General features: G+C 49.6%; 1 protein-coding gene across 1 annotated transcript; it reads left to right on the forward strand.

Annotated features, from left to right (window-relative positions):
• The first annotated feature begins 59 nt into the window (after positions 1–59).
• LOC116952121 (uncharacterized) lies at positions 60–13,020 on the forward strand. Its single transcript, XM_076074069.1, has 4 exons — positions 60–936; positions 5,577–5,821; positions 7,786–8,401; positions 9,216–13,020. Exons 1-4 carry the CDS (start codon positions 670–672, stop codon positions 9,687–9,689), a joined length of 1,602 nt encoding a protein of 533 aa, XP_075930184.1. The 5' UTR covers positions 60–669; the 3' UTR covers positions 9,690–13,020.
• The last annotated feature ends 2,057 nt before the right edge of the window (positions 13,021–15,077 follow it).

Here is a 15,077-nt window from a genome sequence, read left to right on the forward strand (position 1 = left end):
TAACTTTTTCGAGTTCGCTTGTATTGTACTGGGATATAGATGGGTCTGACTTGTAGTACATGGATGAGAGCATATAATAGAGGTATGAAATTGATTACGAAGAGGTTATGGCTGGTGGCCAAGACGAACATCAAGAGTGGCAGCCAAAGAAGGGAACAGGCCCAAGATGGCATCCACTTGCAAGACGAAGCAATTATCTCGTCTTGTGTTCAAGTTGCGAGATGGATTGTTACATGGCAGAAACATAAGAGGTGGCGATGGCTTTGGGAGGTATTTATCTGGCAGTGGATTGATCATGACGGATCGTGAGGATAACTGTGTCCAATGCGCTTCCTCCCCCCCTTGCTGCTAGTGAGCCATATGGCCGGCCACCAAACTAATTTCTAGAACGCACGCTTCACTGCCTCTCCGCGCGCGCACCGTTTCAGTGTCGTCATTTCACAGCCACTCGACTCGCCACAAACGTCCGTTGCAATGCAACAGCGTTAACCGAGTAATTATTAACCCGCCGCGGTCAACCAAAGCCGAGGATGATCTAAAAAAAAATGTTGCCTGTCCCTTAATGATTACAAAATAAGTTAGCCCTCCCGCTACAGCGTGAAGGTACAAAATCAAATGCGGCCGGCACCTTGGCCACCAGTTGGTTAGGTTTAGGTCGCTGCCTGAGAAATGAGCTCTGGGCCAGGTTGTCGGAACGAAAGTGACGTCAAATTTGGGGTGTCTGGCACATCATGGCCACCGGCTCCACTTGGGGCAGAGTGTGGGTTTTTGTCTGGGAGTCCACGGCCAAAACGACAGGGGAGGAGGAGGAGAAGAAAGAGACAGGACGGCAACACGAGTGAGGGGAAAGCGGCGGCGAAGGGACGGACGCTCCCTGGCGTCGCGCTTTTGTTGACTGAAGGTTCTGGAGATTCGTTCCAGATCTGCAGTCTCAAGGTAAGAGGTCCTACAGTGCACGCCTGTGTGTGTGCGGTAAGGGAGCGGCAGTGTAGCGGCTAGAGCGCTGCGCTACGAACCCGGCAACCCGAGTTCGATTCCCGCTCACCAGTGGCGATTATCTGAACCGGTGCTGGGCCTCCCCTAGGTCGACTCAGCCTCAAATGAGTACCTGGTGCAGTGTGTAAACATCGTCACTGGGGGAGACAGGCGGCCAGGTGTGGTGCTGGCCACCCACCCCCTCGTGTGCTGTTCCGGCCTTCGTAGGTGTCGTCCGTGTTTGTGTGAGAACAAGCAGGGGCGCGTGTGGACGTGAGTAATGGTGGAGGACTTTAAGGCCGATCCCTTCCCGGCCCCCTAATTTCTCTCGCGGGAACTTTACGCATTCCCCTTGGCGTAAATCGTGTATGGAATCGGAAATGCGACAAATTTTGGCCCTACGCAATTTACAGAATTGTGTCAGCTTTTGGGTGCTCGGGCTGGGGTGGGGGGGCTTGCAGGGCACGAGGGACACGAGTTTCAGGTGCGCGTGAACAAATTGCCAAGAGGAGTACACGTGACTTGGCCAATGTTGTATCCAGAGGTGGTGCCAGCCCCTTGTGGCGGGGGGGGCAGAAGCAAACGTTATTTTTTTGTTGGCGTTACGTGACTGCAAACATACCATGATGAACAATACTCTTTGGTCCTTTCGGTAAAGTCACGTAGGTATAACATTTTGTTTTATACCTATGGATTCCTGCAGTCGCGAAAGCTTCCAATCAAGACATGATGAACAAGTTAGATCAGTGGTTCTTAACCTTGTTGGAGGTACCGAACCCCACCAGTTTCATATGCGCATTCACCGAACCCCTCTTTAGTGAAAAATAAAATGTGATTTTTTTCAAATTCAAGACATAGATATGTTTTTTACTGGTACACAAAATGAGCCGTGCATGAACATTACCTTGTTCAAAGAATAAAACCAACACAATGCATAAACTCACAACAAATTACATACCTGGAAATCAATGTGACTTCTGCTGTTGCCTTTGAGAGATCAGTTCAGATATGCGTGGCTTCACCTTGGCAAGTGCCACTCTCATGTCATTTTCACAGCAAAGTCTGTTCCTTTTCTTCGTTTTTATGTCCAGCATCCTCGAAAAGGATTGCTCACAAAGATATGTTGTAACAAATGGTATAAAAAAAATCCAGGGCTTTCTTAGCAATAACTGGATACTTGTTCATTTGTCGACACCAAAACGTTGAGAGCGTTGTTCTGAAGAGTTGCTGTTGAACCTGGCTCTGCTGAATTTCAATGATTTCGTCGAGGAATTCATCATTGACATCTGCTGTTTCAACAGCAAACGTGAACGGCTGTCTCACCCATGCTGGATATGACTCTCTTGTAGGGAAATATCCGTCGAGAGACTTTGCAAGCTCATCTAAGTGCGTGGCAATTGTTTGCTTCAGTTCCATGGATACAGAAATATCTCCGATTCCAGACACATCTTCGATCTTACTTGCACAGTCGTCCAGAAGCGGGAAGTTTGTGAAGTTATTGTTCTCTGTTCGTCGTTTCCATAACGGTAGCTTTTTTTGAAAAGCCTTCAGGTGTTCTTCCGCTTCCATGATATTGACTCCACCACCCTGCATCTGCTGATTGAGATGATTGAGAGCTGCGAATATATCAGCCATGTACGCTAAAATGAGAATGAACTCAGGATTTTTGAAGCAATCTGCATGGCAGTGTTGGTGCTCTTGCAAAAACAGGGCTAATTCCACACGCATGGCAAAAACACGATTCAGCACCTGTCCCCGGGATAACCACCGAATATTAGAATGGAGCAGAAGTACCTCAAATTCAGAGCCCATTTCTTTACACAGCTCACTGAAGATGCGGTGCCTCAGAGCACTTTTTCGCACATAGTTCACACATTCCACCACAGTTTTTAATACTTCTGCCATTTTTGGAGGTAAGGTTTTTGTTGCCAACGCATGCCTGTGCAGAATACAATGCGTCACAATGATGTGTGGTGCATCGGCCTTTACTAGCGCACCAAAACCAGACTTTCTTCCCAGCATGACTGGAGCTCCGTCCGTACAAACTGCAGAAACCATATCCCATGAAAGATTGTTGTCTCTGAAGAAGTCATCCACAAGCTTCTTCACATCGGCTGCCTTCGTTGTTGTTGTAAGAGGCTTATAAAATAAAAACTCTTCTTTTATCATGTCTTTCACATAGCGTACAAAAACAGCAAGCTGGCTTAGATCAGAAACGTCTGTGGTTTCGTCGAGTTGAAGGCTGAATTTTGCCGGGCTTGAAATCAGATCCGCGACTACTTGAGCCAAGATGTCTTTACTCATGTCTTCTATTCTGTCACTGACGGTGTCATTTGAAAGGGGAATTTGGGATAATTTACCTTCGGCCGCTGTTCCGAGTATCAGATTCGCCATCTTTAATGCAGCTGGTTTCACAAGTGTTTCACCAATGGTGTGTGGCTTGCCCTGCTTTGCGATCAGGTAAGAAACTTCGTACGATGCTGTCAGGATCGGTTTGTTAACAGGTACAAATCCAAGAGCAGGCAGAGTGGCCCTTTCATCGAATCTGGCTCTCTTCACCCTGAATTCAGCAAGTGTTGTGTTCTTGTATTCCCCGTCTCCATGCAGCTTCAAGAAGTGTTCCTTTAGTTTTGCCGGTGCAAGACTAGAGTTGCTCAACTTGGCGTTGCAAATCATGCAGATAGGACGCTCACTCCCATCACGTTCCGTGATACATGAGAATCCATGTTGTACATATTCGTCCGACCACTTTCTTCTTTTGCCCGACATAGTTAGTATGGATAAAATATTAAAGAAATCACACGACGTACGACAACAACAGTCACACGTTGACTACTGAGTACGCACTAAATTCCCCGCAGCGCTGATTGGCCAAGCAGTGTAGCATGATCATCTGCAGCCAGTGATGGCCAAGCGGGCCGTGTGTGTCATCACAAATTTACACAATAATTCAAGTGTGTCCGGACCTCCGTGGCGGGGGCTCTGCCGAACCCCTGAGATCGACTCACCGAACCCCTGGGGTTCGATCGAACCCAGGTTAAGAACCACTGAGTTAGATCATTTGGTTTTATCAGAGTTGTGGGAAATGTGTTTTTTTTTTGTTCCAATTTCTGTTTGTTTTGTGCTTCGCCTTCTGCTTTTGGAATTTCAATGAGCCGGATCGCTCTTGCGGATGAGACTCTTTATCCTGCGCTCCCGAGTTCTCACCTGGTTACAACAAAATCCACTTGGATTAAGTTATTGAGTCATGAGACTAATTGTCGAAGGATCCGAGTCCAATCTGGTGTCGCACAGAGTGGACTGCAGCTGAATGAGATGCGAGGTTGAGGTGAGTGGCAGGTGCGAGACATTTCATTGACCAGGTAACTAAAAGCATACGTGGCATACCAATACAGTCACGTGCGTGGTATTTGTGATCACGAGTATTGAGGTGGATATCTCATGACCCAGAGTAGTCTTATCTCCCATTATTGCTACTAATGATAACAATGCCACCGTGGTGTAATGGTTAGCACAGTCGACTTGCAATCTAGAGGTCTCACCAGTTCGATTCCACAGCACAGCAGTTAATTTAGTAAATCTCCCGCATCCGTCCAGCCAAAAGCATTAACGGGGTGAATTGGGCAGGCTGCGTGTGGTCGGGTGAGAATTTGAGTTGCCCCCGCCTCTTCAGAGATGTCTGGCTCGTGTCAAAGAGTATAAGCCCAAGAGTAGGCCCACAAAATACAGATTGCGAAGGCCCCTTCCCGCCAGCGGTCGCGTGAGCCAGCGCTTGCAGGTCCGCGCCTTTAGAACGGCAGGAAACCCACGCCAATAAAGACCACGAGCGACACAGGGAGGAGAGGAGAGGAGGTGAGCGCGCGGACACTTTCTCTGGGATTTTTTTTTTTGCACACAGTGTTGGTGTACACGGTGCTTTGTTTCAGGAATATTTTTGCTGTTTTTTTTTCCCATGGATTTTCTATTTTGCACCAGTCACACGTAGTCACTTTAAGATGTTTTTCTTGTTCGTGTTTTTGGTTTTTGTTTGTTGTGGTTGCACCCGATTCAAGAGCCGAATGGCTCACAGGGCTATACCAAAAATTAAATAAACTGAAAATAAACTGAAACTGGCAAGGGGCCGTCCATAAATGACGTCACGCACCTAGGGGGGGTGGGGTCAGACATTTGTGACGATGTGTGACGAGGGGGGGGGGGTTAGGAATGTGACGTCACATCAAAATGCGCAACTTTAAATAAATATAGGCAACACGTTCTACTTAATTAAATATACTTTTTAATAAATGTTTTCTCCTACATCATCAGAGTGCAGCGCCACATTAAATACGCGCTACAATGACAATAGTTCAAAGCGATTTGAAGCATGTTTTATTTTTAAAATGGAAATATGTTTTTTTTTTGGGGGGGGGGCAGAGCTTTGTGACGTCATATTTGAGGGGGGGTCTGACTTTTTGTGACGCCGTGTGACAAGACGGGGAGGGGTCAAAAATCGTCCAAAATCGCGTGACGTCATTTATGGACGGCCCCCCAAGGAATCCGCGACAAAGAGTGCTCTCTCTCTCTCTCTGTACGTTTTGCACGACGACGATGACGCTAACCAGCGTTTCGTGCTGCCGGACACCACGGGCCAGACGGGAGGCTGCGGCGTCGGTGCGGAGGACGCGTCGGCCGTGCGTCGTCGGCGCGGAGGAGCCGAGAGCCCCCGTGCGCCCGCGTGGGGCAGCCCGTGCCGGCACGTCGCGCAGTCGCCGGCGTCCGCGTGGGGCGGCCACGCCTCGCCGCTTCTGCGCTGCACCGGCACCGCGCTCTCTGTTGCCACGGCGACGGAGCACAGGGGGGTCCACGGGTACGGGCGCGCGGTACTCACTCAGCCGCTGCTGACCACCCACCCACCGCCCCGACCTCCTGCCATCATCTTGACCACTCTCCGCCCACCCACCCACCCACCACCGCTGAGATTTATTTATTACTTCTTTTCTCAAGTCACTCATTTCAAAATGTCACCGATGGCCCCGATCTGCTGAAGGCCAAGGAATACTGGATGATGTTGTGTGCCCCTAGTTATATCAGACATTGGGCTAGTTCATAGGCATGCAGCCAGGGATGAATTTCAGCTTGGTCCGTTTGGGTCTGCAAAGATGAGTCACTTTTCCAGCACACCACATCGAACATACACATCGCTCTGACTGTGGCCACTACTCGTCACGTACCACCCACTCCTAGTCTCCGAGTGACCTGGAAAGAAATAATTCAGTGAGAAATTATTGAGCCCTGGTGGTAACGATCCATCACCCTCCATCACCGCTGCCACCTCTATCGCGATTCGATTAAATTAACATTTTTCGGTGTCCCGATGCCATTTAAGAATTATTTTTTTCGTTGTGGCTCACGTGGCATCTATTGCGTCTGTAGAGTTTGTGTGCCCTCTATACAAATCGAAACATCCCCACACAGTGATGCATCGTGAGTATAACAATCATTTTTAATTGGCAAATAGATGCATTGTTATATGTTTAATTAGTTAGCCTTTGGGTCTTGGTGCTGACAGACTGGAGATAAGCTTTAATGTTACAGTTTTTTTTTCCACATTTGTTTGCCAAAACTTGTAAAAGCAATGACATAACGTCCACTCAAATAAACACACGCCGACACAGCTGCTTCTGCGCGCCCAAAATGTCAAAAAACATTTGTCAAAGTTACCACGGTTTTTGGTGTGAATATTAACCGGAACAGACAATAGCCAGATGGACCTCATTAAAACTAAATAAACGGACAGCAAGGAAGGTCCAGGACCAGCATTTCCGAGATCCTGGGTTTGAATCCAGCATTCATCTGCCCACATGTAAACTGGGTTCACAAGTGTAGCGAGTTGATCTCATCTTGGTCACTGATTACTGTACAAAAAAAAACATTCAATTTGGATTATCACCTTTTTTGGCAAAAAATGCAAAAGTAAATGTTTTGGTCTGACCGCGATTTGACAAAATCTCGAGAGGAGGGCATGTAGGAAAGTGCAGCACCCTCTGGTCTTGATAAAGCGGTCACGAACAAAAGTGGTGTCAGAAGTAGTTATTTGATATCTCCTTCCGCAGACCTGTGAGAGTGCCACATGGACAGTCGATTGCAAAATTTGAATAATATTGTGGAATAAGATTATTAAGTATGTATGTAAAAAAAGGAAAAATCCTGATAGCCTTGAAAACAATCTGGGACAATTAGTCGATTAAAGCTAATATATATAATCGGCTGCTCTTTTTGTGGTCGATTACTTGGGTATTTAAAAATGGCAGCCACTCCCACAAGCTACACTTGGCACGACGCCACTGATGACGTATGTATGTTGAACTTTTTTCGCACCGCATGTGGCCAACCGTGCTAGACTGTCCATTGTCACACAAGGCAATAGAGGAAAGACTTCCTTTCACTATCTTTTATCCCTAAAATCTTGACTTAAAGCTTTCGTGACTGCAGGAATTCATATTCTTGGGTCTTTCGGTAAAGTCACGTAGATAGGTTCAAAGAAAATAACAACAAATAAGCAGCTAGGCAGACGAGCTACGCGATATTTTTTGTTATTTTCTTTGATCCTATCTACGTGATTTTACCGAAAGACCCAAGAATATATTTTATCTATTTAGTCGAGTAATCGAACCGATAACCAGTCTAGTAATCGGTTGCTTAAATAACCGGATATCCCGTCTCTACACCGCCTGCTGAGATGCTTCTGAATCACCTACGTGGCAGCTAGGCTGACGACGTACGCGTTGGCACGGCAACAAGAGTCTGAAATCTTGTCCTCTCGTTGCGCAGGAGGTCACCGGCTCCATGGCCGAGGGAAACGTCGTCGCCCACCGGCGACCTCCGTCGCGGCCGAAGACCCCACGCTCACGCAGCGGTCCGGGCCCTCCCGACCGTCGAGTCGCCCACAACGCCCTGGAAGGAGAACCAAAGGCCAAACCACGCCAACAAAAAGTGCCGCGCCACCGAGATGCACCTGGCAACGCCGCGGATATATTTTTCTCCGGACGGCGCGACGGCCGAGCGACGGCGGGGAAGGTGCGGTGGTGGCGTTGGCGGTGGTGGCGTTGGCGGTGGTGACGGTGGTGGCGGTGGTGGCGGTGGTGGCGGTGGCGGCTGCGTCCTGGCCGAGCGGTTGTTCTCGCCTCCCAGCGGCGTCTGGAGGGAGAGGGGAGGAAGGTCGCGGGGTCGAGCGACGGAGGGCGAAGCTCACGCGGCGTCGGCCCGGCGTCCCGCAGGGCTCAGAGAGGAGGACCGCGTGAGCCGGCTGGAAGTTTGCGGATCGTCTCTGCTAGGGTGCGTCAACGATGCCGCTGGTGGACCCGGTGAGGGCCAAGGTGGAGGAGATGTTGGTGGGCCACCGGGCGATCAAGATGGCCAGGAGCTTAAGGACGAGCGCCTGATCGAGGTATCACAAACTAAAGTCTTTTTTTTACCAGATAAGGCCCGCTGAGTAATATAGCTCTTTTTAAAGAAGCGACCTGGCTATCACCAATGATAGGTCAACGAAGTGGTTTATGTATGTACCATACGTAGCCAACCCGACTCATCATGTGGAAATGTTTAGCAGCCAAATGCTCTGAACGCGTGATGTTGATTCTAAGTGTGGAGGGAAAAACTGAAGGACCCGGAGAAAAATCCACATGACCACGGGGAGAACGTGCAAACTCCAAATGTACAGGCGTCAGGGTGGGGATCGTATCCACGACCTCCTGTATACCAGAAGAGGTAGTTAACATCTTGCTCCTAATCGTTGCTTCCAGCAGCGCAGCCTCTAGGCACGCAATAATGAATCCATTCTTGCGCTCTCGATACATGCTTCGAATTATACTAGAATTTAAGAATAGTAAAAAAAACACCGATTTTGTAGAGTTCATGGTGGCACATTCGGGTTGGCCATGGGGGTCACATAGAGCACAAGGGATCACGCCCACAGAAATAAGGCGGAGGGCTGCCGGCAAGAAAGGTGGAAAAATGGGCATAGGGGGTAGGGAATTGGGGGGAAACCCCAGTGGCGGAAAAGAGGGATGCTATATAAGAGAGAGGGAGACAAAGGAGGAGGAGATTCGAGAGGTCTTGCCATAAGGACCCGTGCTCGTGCGCGACGGGTGTTCGTGTCGGTGTCAAGTTCTCCACCAGCAGAACAACACGTTGTTGACGCCCTCTCACCGGCGCAATTGTCAGTTTAAACCGACTAAAGTTGCTCGCTCGCTCGCTCGCAGGCGCAGCAAGGCGACGAGGAGACGGAGATCTTCCCTTACCCAGACGTCCTCCCGGCACCGGCGGGCGCCTGCAGCCTGCGAGACGTCGCCGCGGCCGCCGACAAGATTGCTGGCGGCGACCTCGGCGACCGCGACACGCCGGACTCCGGCGACGGCAAAAGGGACGAGCGCCGGGCAGCGATCCACGGGACTCTGGGAGGGACGCCGTTCCTCTGGCGGCTGCTCCAGCTGCGGCAGCTGGAGGATTTGACGGTGACGAGCGAGAAAGGCGGCCCCCTCGGCCCCCGCCGCCTCCGACGCCGCCACCGCCGGTCAGCATCGCCGCGGTCGCCGCGGTCGCCGCGGTCGCCTCGTCCCGCGTCGGCCCTCGGCCGCGCAGAGGAATGCGGTGAAGGTCATGGGTCACGGAGAGGCAGCGTCGTGTCGGGGGGCGTGTGCCCCGCACGTCTGGTGTTCGCCGGGAACTTGAAGTAGCGCGGTTTTCGCCAGGCCACGAGAAATGTTGTCCCATCATCGGCGTCGTTAGCCGTTGTAGATCCACCGCTCGATGATGAAGGCTGTCGTATGTCTAAAAACTCATTTATTTAGAGCTGCTTTTTGTGTTCAGTGTGTTGTCCTTCCCCCGCACCTCCGATGAGCACGGTTGGCTACGTGCGGTGTGAAAGAAGTTTAACACACGTACGTGCACCTTTCACGGTCCAGCGTTACAACGATTCGTCGGGCTCCTGCGCACGGGCTGATTTCATCGCTCTGTCTCCGAGGTGGATGCCCTCTCGGGCGTGCTCCCTTCCTTTGGCTGCCACTCCTCCGGTGGTCATGTCCCTTCGCCATCGTCCCCTTCCAGCAACGCGTCGAGCGACGTGTCCCGGACATGTCCTGCACGGAGGCACTTTTACTTGAGTCAATACGATTCGCGTAGCGTGTTCTCAAATCGACGTGTTCGTGTTCATATCGCTCGGTGTAATTGCGAGCGTGCGCCTCTCCGCAGTTCGAGGACAGATGGTGGAAATCAGCTTCGCAGTCGGTCGACGTGAAGAGGTTTTTTTTTTTTCAAAGCGACAAGTTACGACAATTCAAACACTAATATAATAATAGGGTTTTTCCCCTTTTTTCTGGCAACAAAACTGAAACCTTTTTTTACAATGATTCATGTCTGCATTAACCACAATACTTGCAGTCAAAATGTAACCAAAAACATACTATGATAATATATGCATTGTCCTTGAAACTGATTGGTCCACACCAAGGGACGGCTTTCTTTTGAGCCTCGACCCAATTGGTGCTCGACCAGAGGACGCCAAAAGGCGTACAGCTCAAAGACAATGACACTATCAAAGTAATGAGGGCTCGGGGTGAGCATCTACATCATTAGACCTCCTTTGCCAGTACCAAAATATAATAATAGGGGTTTTTCCCCTTTTTTCTGGCAACAAAACTGAAACCTTTTTTTACGAGGATCCATGTCTGCATTAACCACAATACCTGCAGTCAAAATGCAGACATGAATCCTTGTAAAAAAGGGTTTCAGTTTTGTTGCCAGAAAAAAGGGTAAAAACCCTATTATTATATTTTGGTACTGGCAAAGGAGGTCTAATGATGAATTCAAACACTCCTTTAGAATACATAATACAGAAGTTTTTTGGGGGTTAGATCGCGTAAATATTGGTCGTGAAAGCCTATGTGTTAAACGGACTATTTTAGAATGTTGTACAATAAAAAAATACGTATTATGTAGAACTTCTTTCACACCGTACGCAGTCAACCGTGCTAATCGGAGGTGCAGTGTTGAGTCTACGGGCAGTGTTATTCTATGGGTAGTGTTGAGTCTATGGGTAGTGGTAGTCTATGGGCAATGTTTAGTCTATGGGCAGTGTCGGGTCTATGGGCAGTGTTAAGTCTATGGGCAGTGTTAGTCTATGGGCAGTGTTAGTCTATGGGCAGTGTTAGTCTATGGGCAGTGTTAGTCTATGGGTAGTGTTAGTCTATGGGTAGTGTTAGTCTATGGGCAGTGTTAGTCTATGGGTAGTGTTAGTCTATGGGTAGTGTTAGTCTATGGGCAGTGTTAGTCTATGGTCAACGTTAGTCTATGGGCAGTGTTAGTCTATGGGCAGTGTTAGTCTATGGGCAGTGTTAGTCTATGGGTAGTGTTAGTCTATAGGTAGTGTTAGTCTATGGGTAGTGTTAGTCTATGGGTATGGTTAGTCTATGGGTAGTGTTAGTCTATGGGCAATATTAGTCTCTGGGCAGTGTTAGTCTATGGGCAATATTAGTCTCTGGGCAGTGTTAGTCTCTGGGCAGTGTTAGTCTATGGGCAGTGTTAGTCTATGGGCAGTGGTAGTCTATGGGTAGTGTTAGTCTATGGGCAGTGTTAGTCTATGGGCAGTGTTAGTCTATGGGCAGTGTGCATGTACGTCTGTTGAACTTCTTTCGCACCCTCCGTAGTCAACCGTGCCAATCGGAGGCGAGTTCCAGGCTTTTAATGTAGAATGCAAGGGAAACTGCTAAGAAATGTGTACCGATTAGGACACGATGTAATATTGCGATCCCGGCAGGGAAGTTGAAACAACGGTGCAGGGCTTCCTTAATTTCCCATGCAGGTCGCGCGCATTGGGGTAAAGTGTGGGTACTCCCACCGTTCCAAGATGTCTGGCGCAAAGGTGGAAGAGTAGGGCCCGCTGTCTTCTGGTGGATATATTTCTGCGAGAAAGCAATGGCAGGGCCGCATCTTAATCTTTAAAAAATTACCTTCACCCAATTAAAAGGGTCTTGCTTTAGTGTCAGACCAGTTCTTTGTGTGTGTGTATGTTTAAGGAGGGTCCTTGCTTGGGATGGTCAGCAACCGAATTCCTCTCTTTTTTGAGTGTTGAGCACGCACGGGAGGAAATCACAATGACGCGTGACAACAACAATTCTCCACGTGGGGGGAGGGGCGTGGGAGGAATTCACAATGACGCGTAACAACAGCAAAAACTCTCATCGCGGGGGGGAGGGGAGTTTGCGATCGCAAACGAAACGAGATGCGTGTCGGCCGAGGTCGAGCGAGTCGAGCGACCGCGACCGCCCCCACAATTTATCGCTCCGCGCCATTCGAGACCCCTCGCTGAATGACTCCAGGATTAGCGGGAACATCGTGCTTATATTTAATCGCGTAGGTACCAGAACGGAAAGTGTTCCTCCGGCGAAGAGCAGACGGTGCCTCACACGTCCGCTCCGGTTTCGTCTGTGAGAGGAGCTGCGCACAGCTGATGACTGAAACGCCAAATGCTGACCGTGCACGGACCTGCGCCCGCAAATGGATCGTACGCACGTGCCGTGCGTTGAACTTATTTCGCACCGTACGTAGCCAACCGTGCTAATCGGAGGTGCGGGGGAAGGACAGGAAACTAAACACCAAAAGCAGTTCTAAAGAAATGAGTTTTCAATCTAGACGATGATTTAAAAGCGCATTGCTCCCAGTCGCTTCCCAATATCGGAAGGAAGAGCGTTCCAGACGGCCGCAGAAGCGCATCCGAAAGCGCCGCGCGATGCGGTGACCGCCTTTGCTCAGACGGCCGTTGGTCCGACTAAGTTTGTATGATGGATGCGGAATGACGATCGCACAGGTGTGCTGCGTTTCCCGGGACAGTGTGCCGGACTATTCTGGAGTGTACTTCCTTGACCTCCCGAGCTGAAAAGAGGGAGAGGCGGGGAGGGTCAGGGGGGGTCAGGGAGTGGCCGAGTACGAATCCTAAAATGTACCGAGCCACCTGAGACCCGGCACCCGGCGCACTTACAGAATCAGCTGTTCCAGGCGTAACGGCACGCACCGCCCCCCCCCCCCCAAGGCCCCCCCCCAATCCCCCCCCCACGCCCCCCCCCCATGCCCCCCGTGAGTCGATGCACAAGGCTGCCCGCCTGGCCTCGCCGCGAGTGGCACGGCAGCAGCCGCACCGAGACGGAAAAAAACGCGCGAGAACGAGGGACCCTTTCGCCGATTTGCAGAATCGGAATATTTATTTGCCCTGGAGGAATCCGATGAGCTGTAAAGCTCTTTTTCACAGACGTCCAGTCGCGGCGGGTGAGAAGAACGTTACAACGACAAACAGCACAAAACCACGATGGGAGTACAAAGTACAAGCAGGGTGAACAAAACACCCAAACACAAACAAAAACAACGAAACCATCCACATCCCACCAGGCAAACCCCACGGAGGTATTTCATTCATTTTTCAAAAGCGACCTTGCTAAAAAAAATGACAGCGCAACAACGTGGCTTATCATTTGGACATTTTCGGCAGCAAAATAATCGCGGGTGGCGACGCGGCCCAGCTGGTGGCGCCATCGCCGCTCCTTGGAGAGTTTCGCGGTTTCGTAGAACCCAGCGGCCACCCCGGTTAATACTGGTGGGTGTGTTAACCGCGAATGCGCCATCTGCTGCTGCCCCATGTACGTAAACAAAAATGAGATCAAGTGACGGTAGTTTAAAGAGTAAGGCCGTGCGTGTAAAATGTGGCGCCTTTGTGATAGCCTTGTTACTACACGCATGAATGTACGATTAATTAAGTTGATTTCGGATTGATGTGAAAAGTTCCAACATTGGGGCGAAATATGACATTTTTGGATTATCCAGCCGACGAGCTCTTTCGAGAGCAAGGCTTTCACAACAGCGCTTGCCTAGGCAGGCAAACGCCGAGTTCTGCTTCGACCCTTTGATTCTCATCAGCAGTCAGACCTGTTAAACAAACAAAAAAATTACGTTGCCAGATGTTATTGGGCAGCCGGAGCCACAGCGTGATCGATCGTCACGATTCGAGGTTACAATTCGTGTTCACGAATCGGTTCGTCTTGTCGACAAAGTGGTGCCCATAGAATCTACTCGTGGTATGAATCAACATTAACCCTATCGTCGTATAATTTGCACGCGCAATTCTATGCTACGCGTCGTGGGTTTTAATGAAGGAAAGGAGTATTCGTCACATCGATGATCGTCATATTCACGGTACTATATTGCTGCTCTAAAACACATTTGACTAACAAGCCGTGGGATCGCACAGCCATCATCAAACCCAAACTGCGGTGAACGCGAAATTTCTTGTTTTCAGAGATTGTCGTCGTCCTTCAGCAATGCGAAGTATTTTCTGCATCTTAAAAAATGTGGCCTCGTCGAACACGTGACCTGCCTTCGATTAACCCTGCTCCCGATTAGGTGCACTCTCAAACACAACGCGGACTCAACAACAACAACAACACAAAAAAAAACACGTGCAACTCAACGTGCAACGGTTCCGTGGGAAGCACGGTTGCACGCACAAGGCAACGAATGATGCTCACTCTTCTTATTTACGATCACGAGAGAGTTCGGATGGAAAAAAAACAATCCCCGCTTCTAGGAACCGCGCCGATGGAATTAAAAGAACACTCACAAGGGGAAGCGTCGTCAACGTTACGTGACCCGGCGGACACATCCGCCGCTGCGGTGGCGAACGGATGTGCGGCTCTTTGCGTCGTACGCTCAAGAATCATAACGTGTTTGGGTTTTTTTTTACACTGGAGGGATCCGATGAGCTATAAAGCTCTTTTGACACAGATGTTCAGTCGGGGCGGGTCAGAACGTTACAACAAACAGTGCAAAAGCACGATGGGAGTGCAAAGAATAGGAAAGGTAAACAAATCACTTTTAAAAATCTATACAAATAAAACTAAACTATTTTTTTCTATATTACCAGGTAAATCCCATCTGAAGGTGTGAACTCATTTTTGCAGAAGCAACCTGGCCACAAATGATAGCTCAACAAAGTGTCTTATCACGTGGAAATTTACAGCAGCAAAATCATCTCGATTAATGAATGTCGAACGGCTTTCGCACCGTACACAGACATCCGT

Source organism: Petromyzon marinus, chromosome 45 (assembly GCF_048934315.1).
Source record: "Petromyzon marinus isolate PM22_M1 ecotype Great Lakes invasive population chromosome 45, UKy_Petmar_22M1.pri1.0, whole genome shotgun sequence".
Lineage (NCBI taxonomy): Eukaryota > Metazoa > Chordata > Hyperoartia > Petromyzontiformes > Petromyzontidae > Petromyzon > Petromyzon marinus.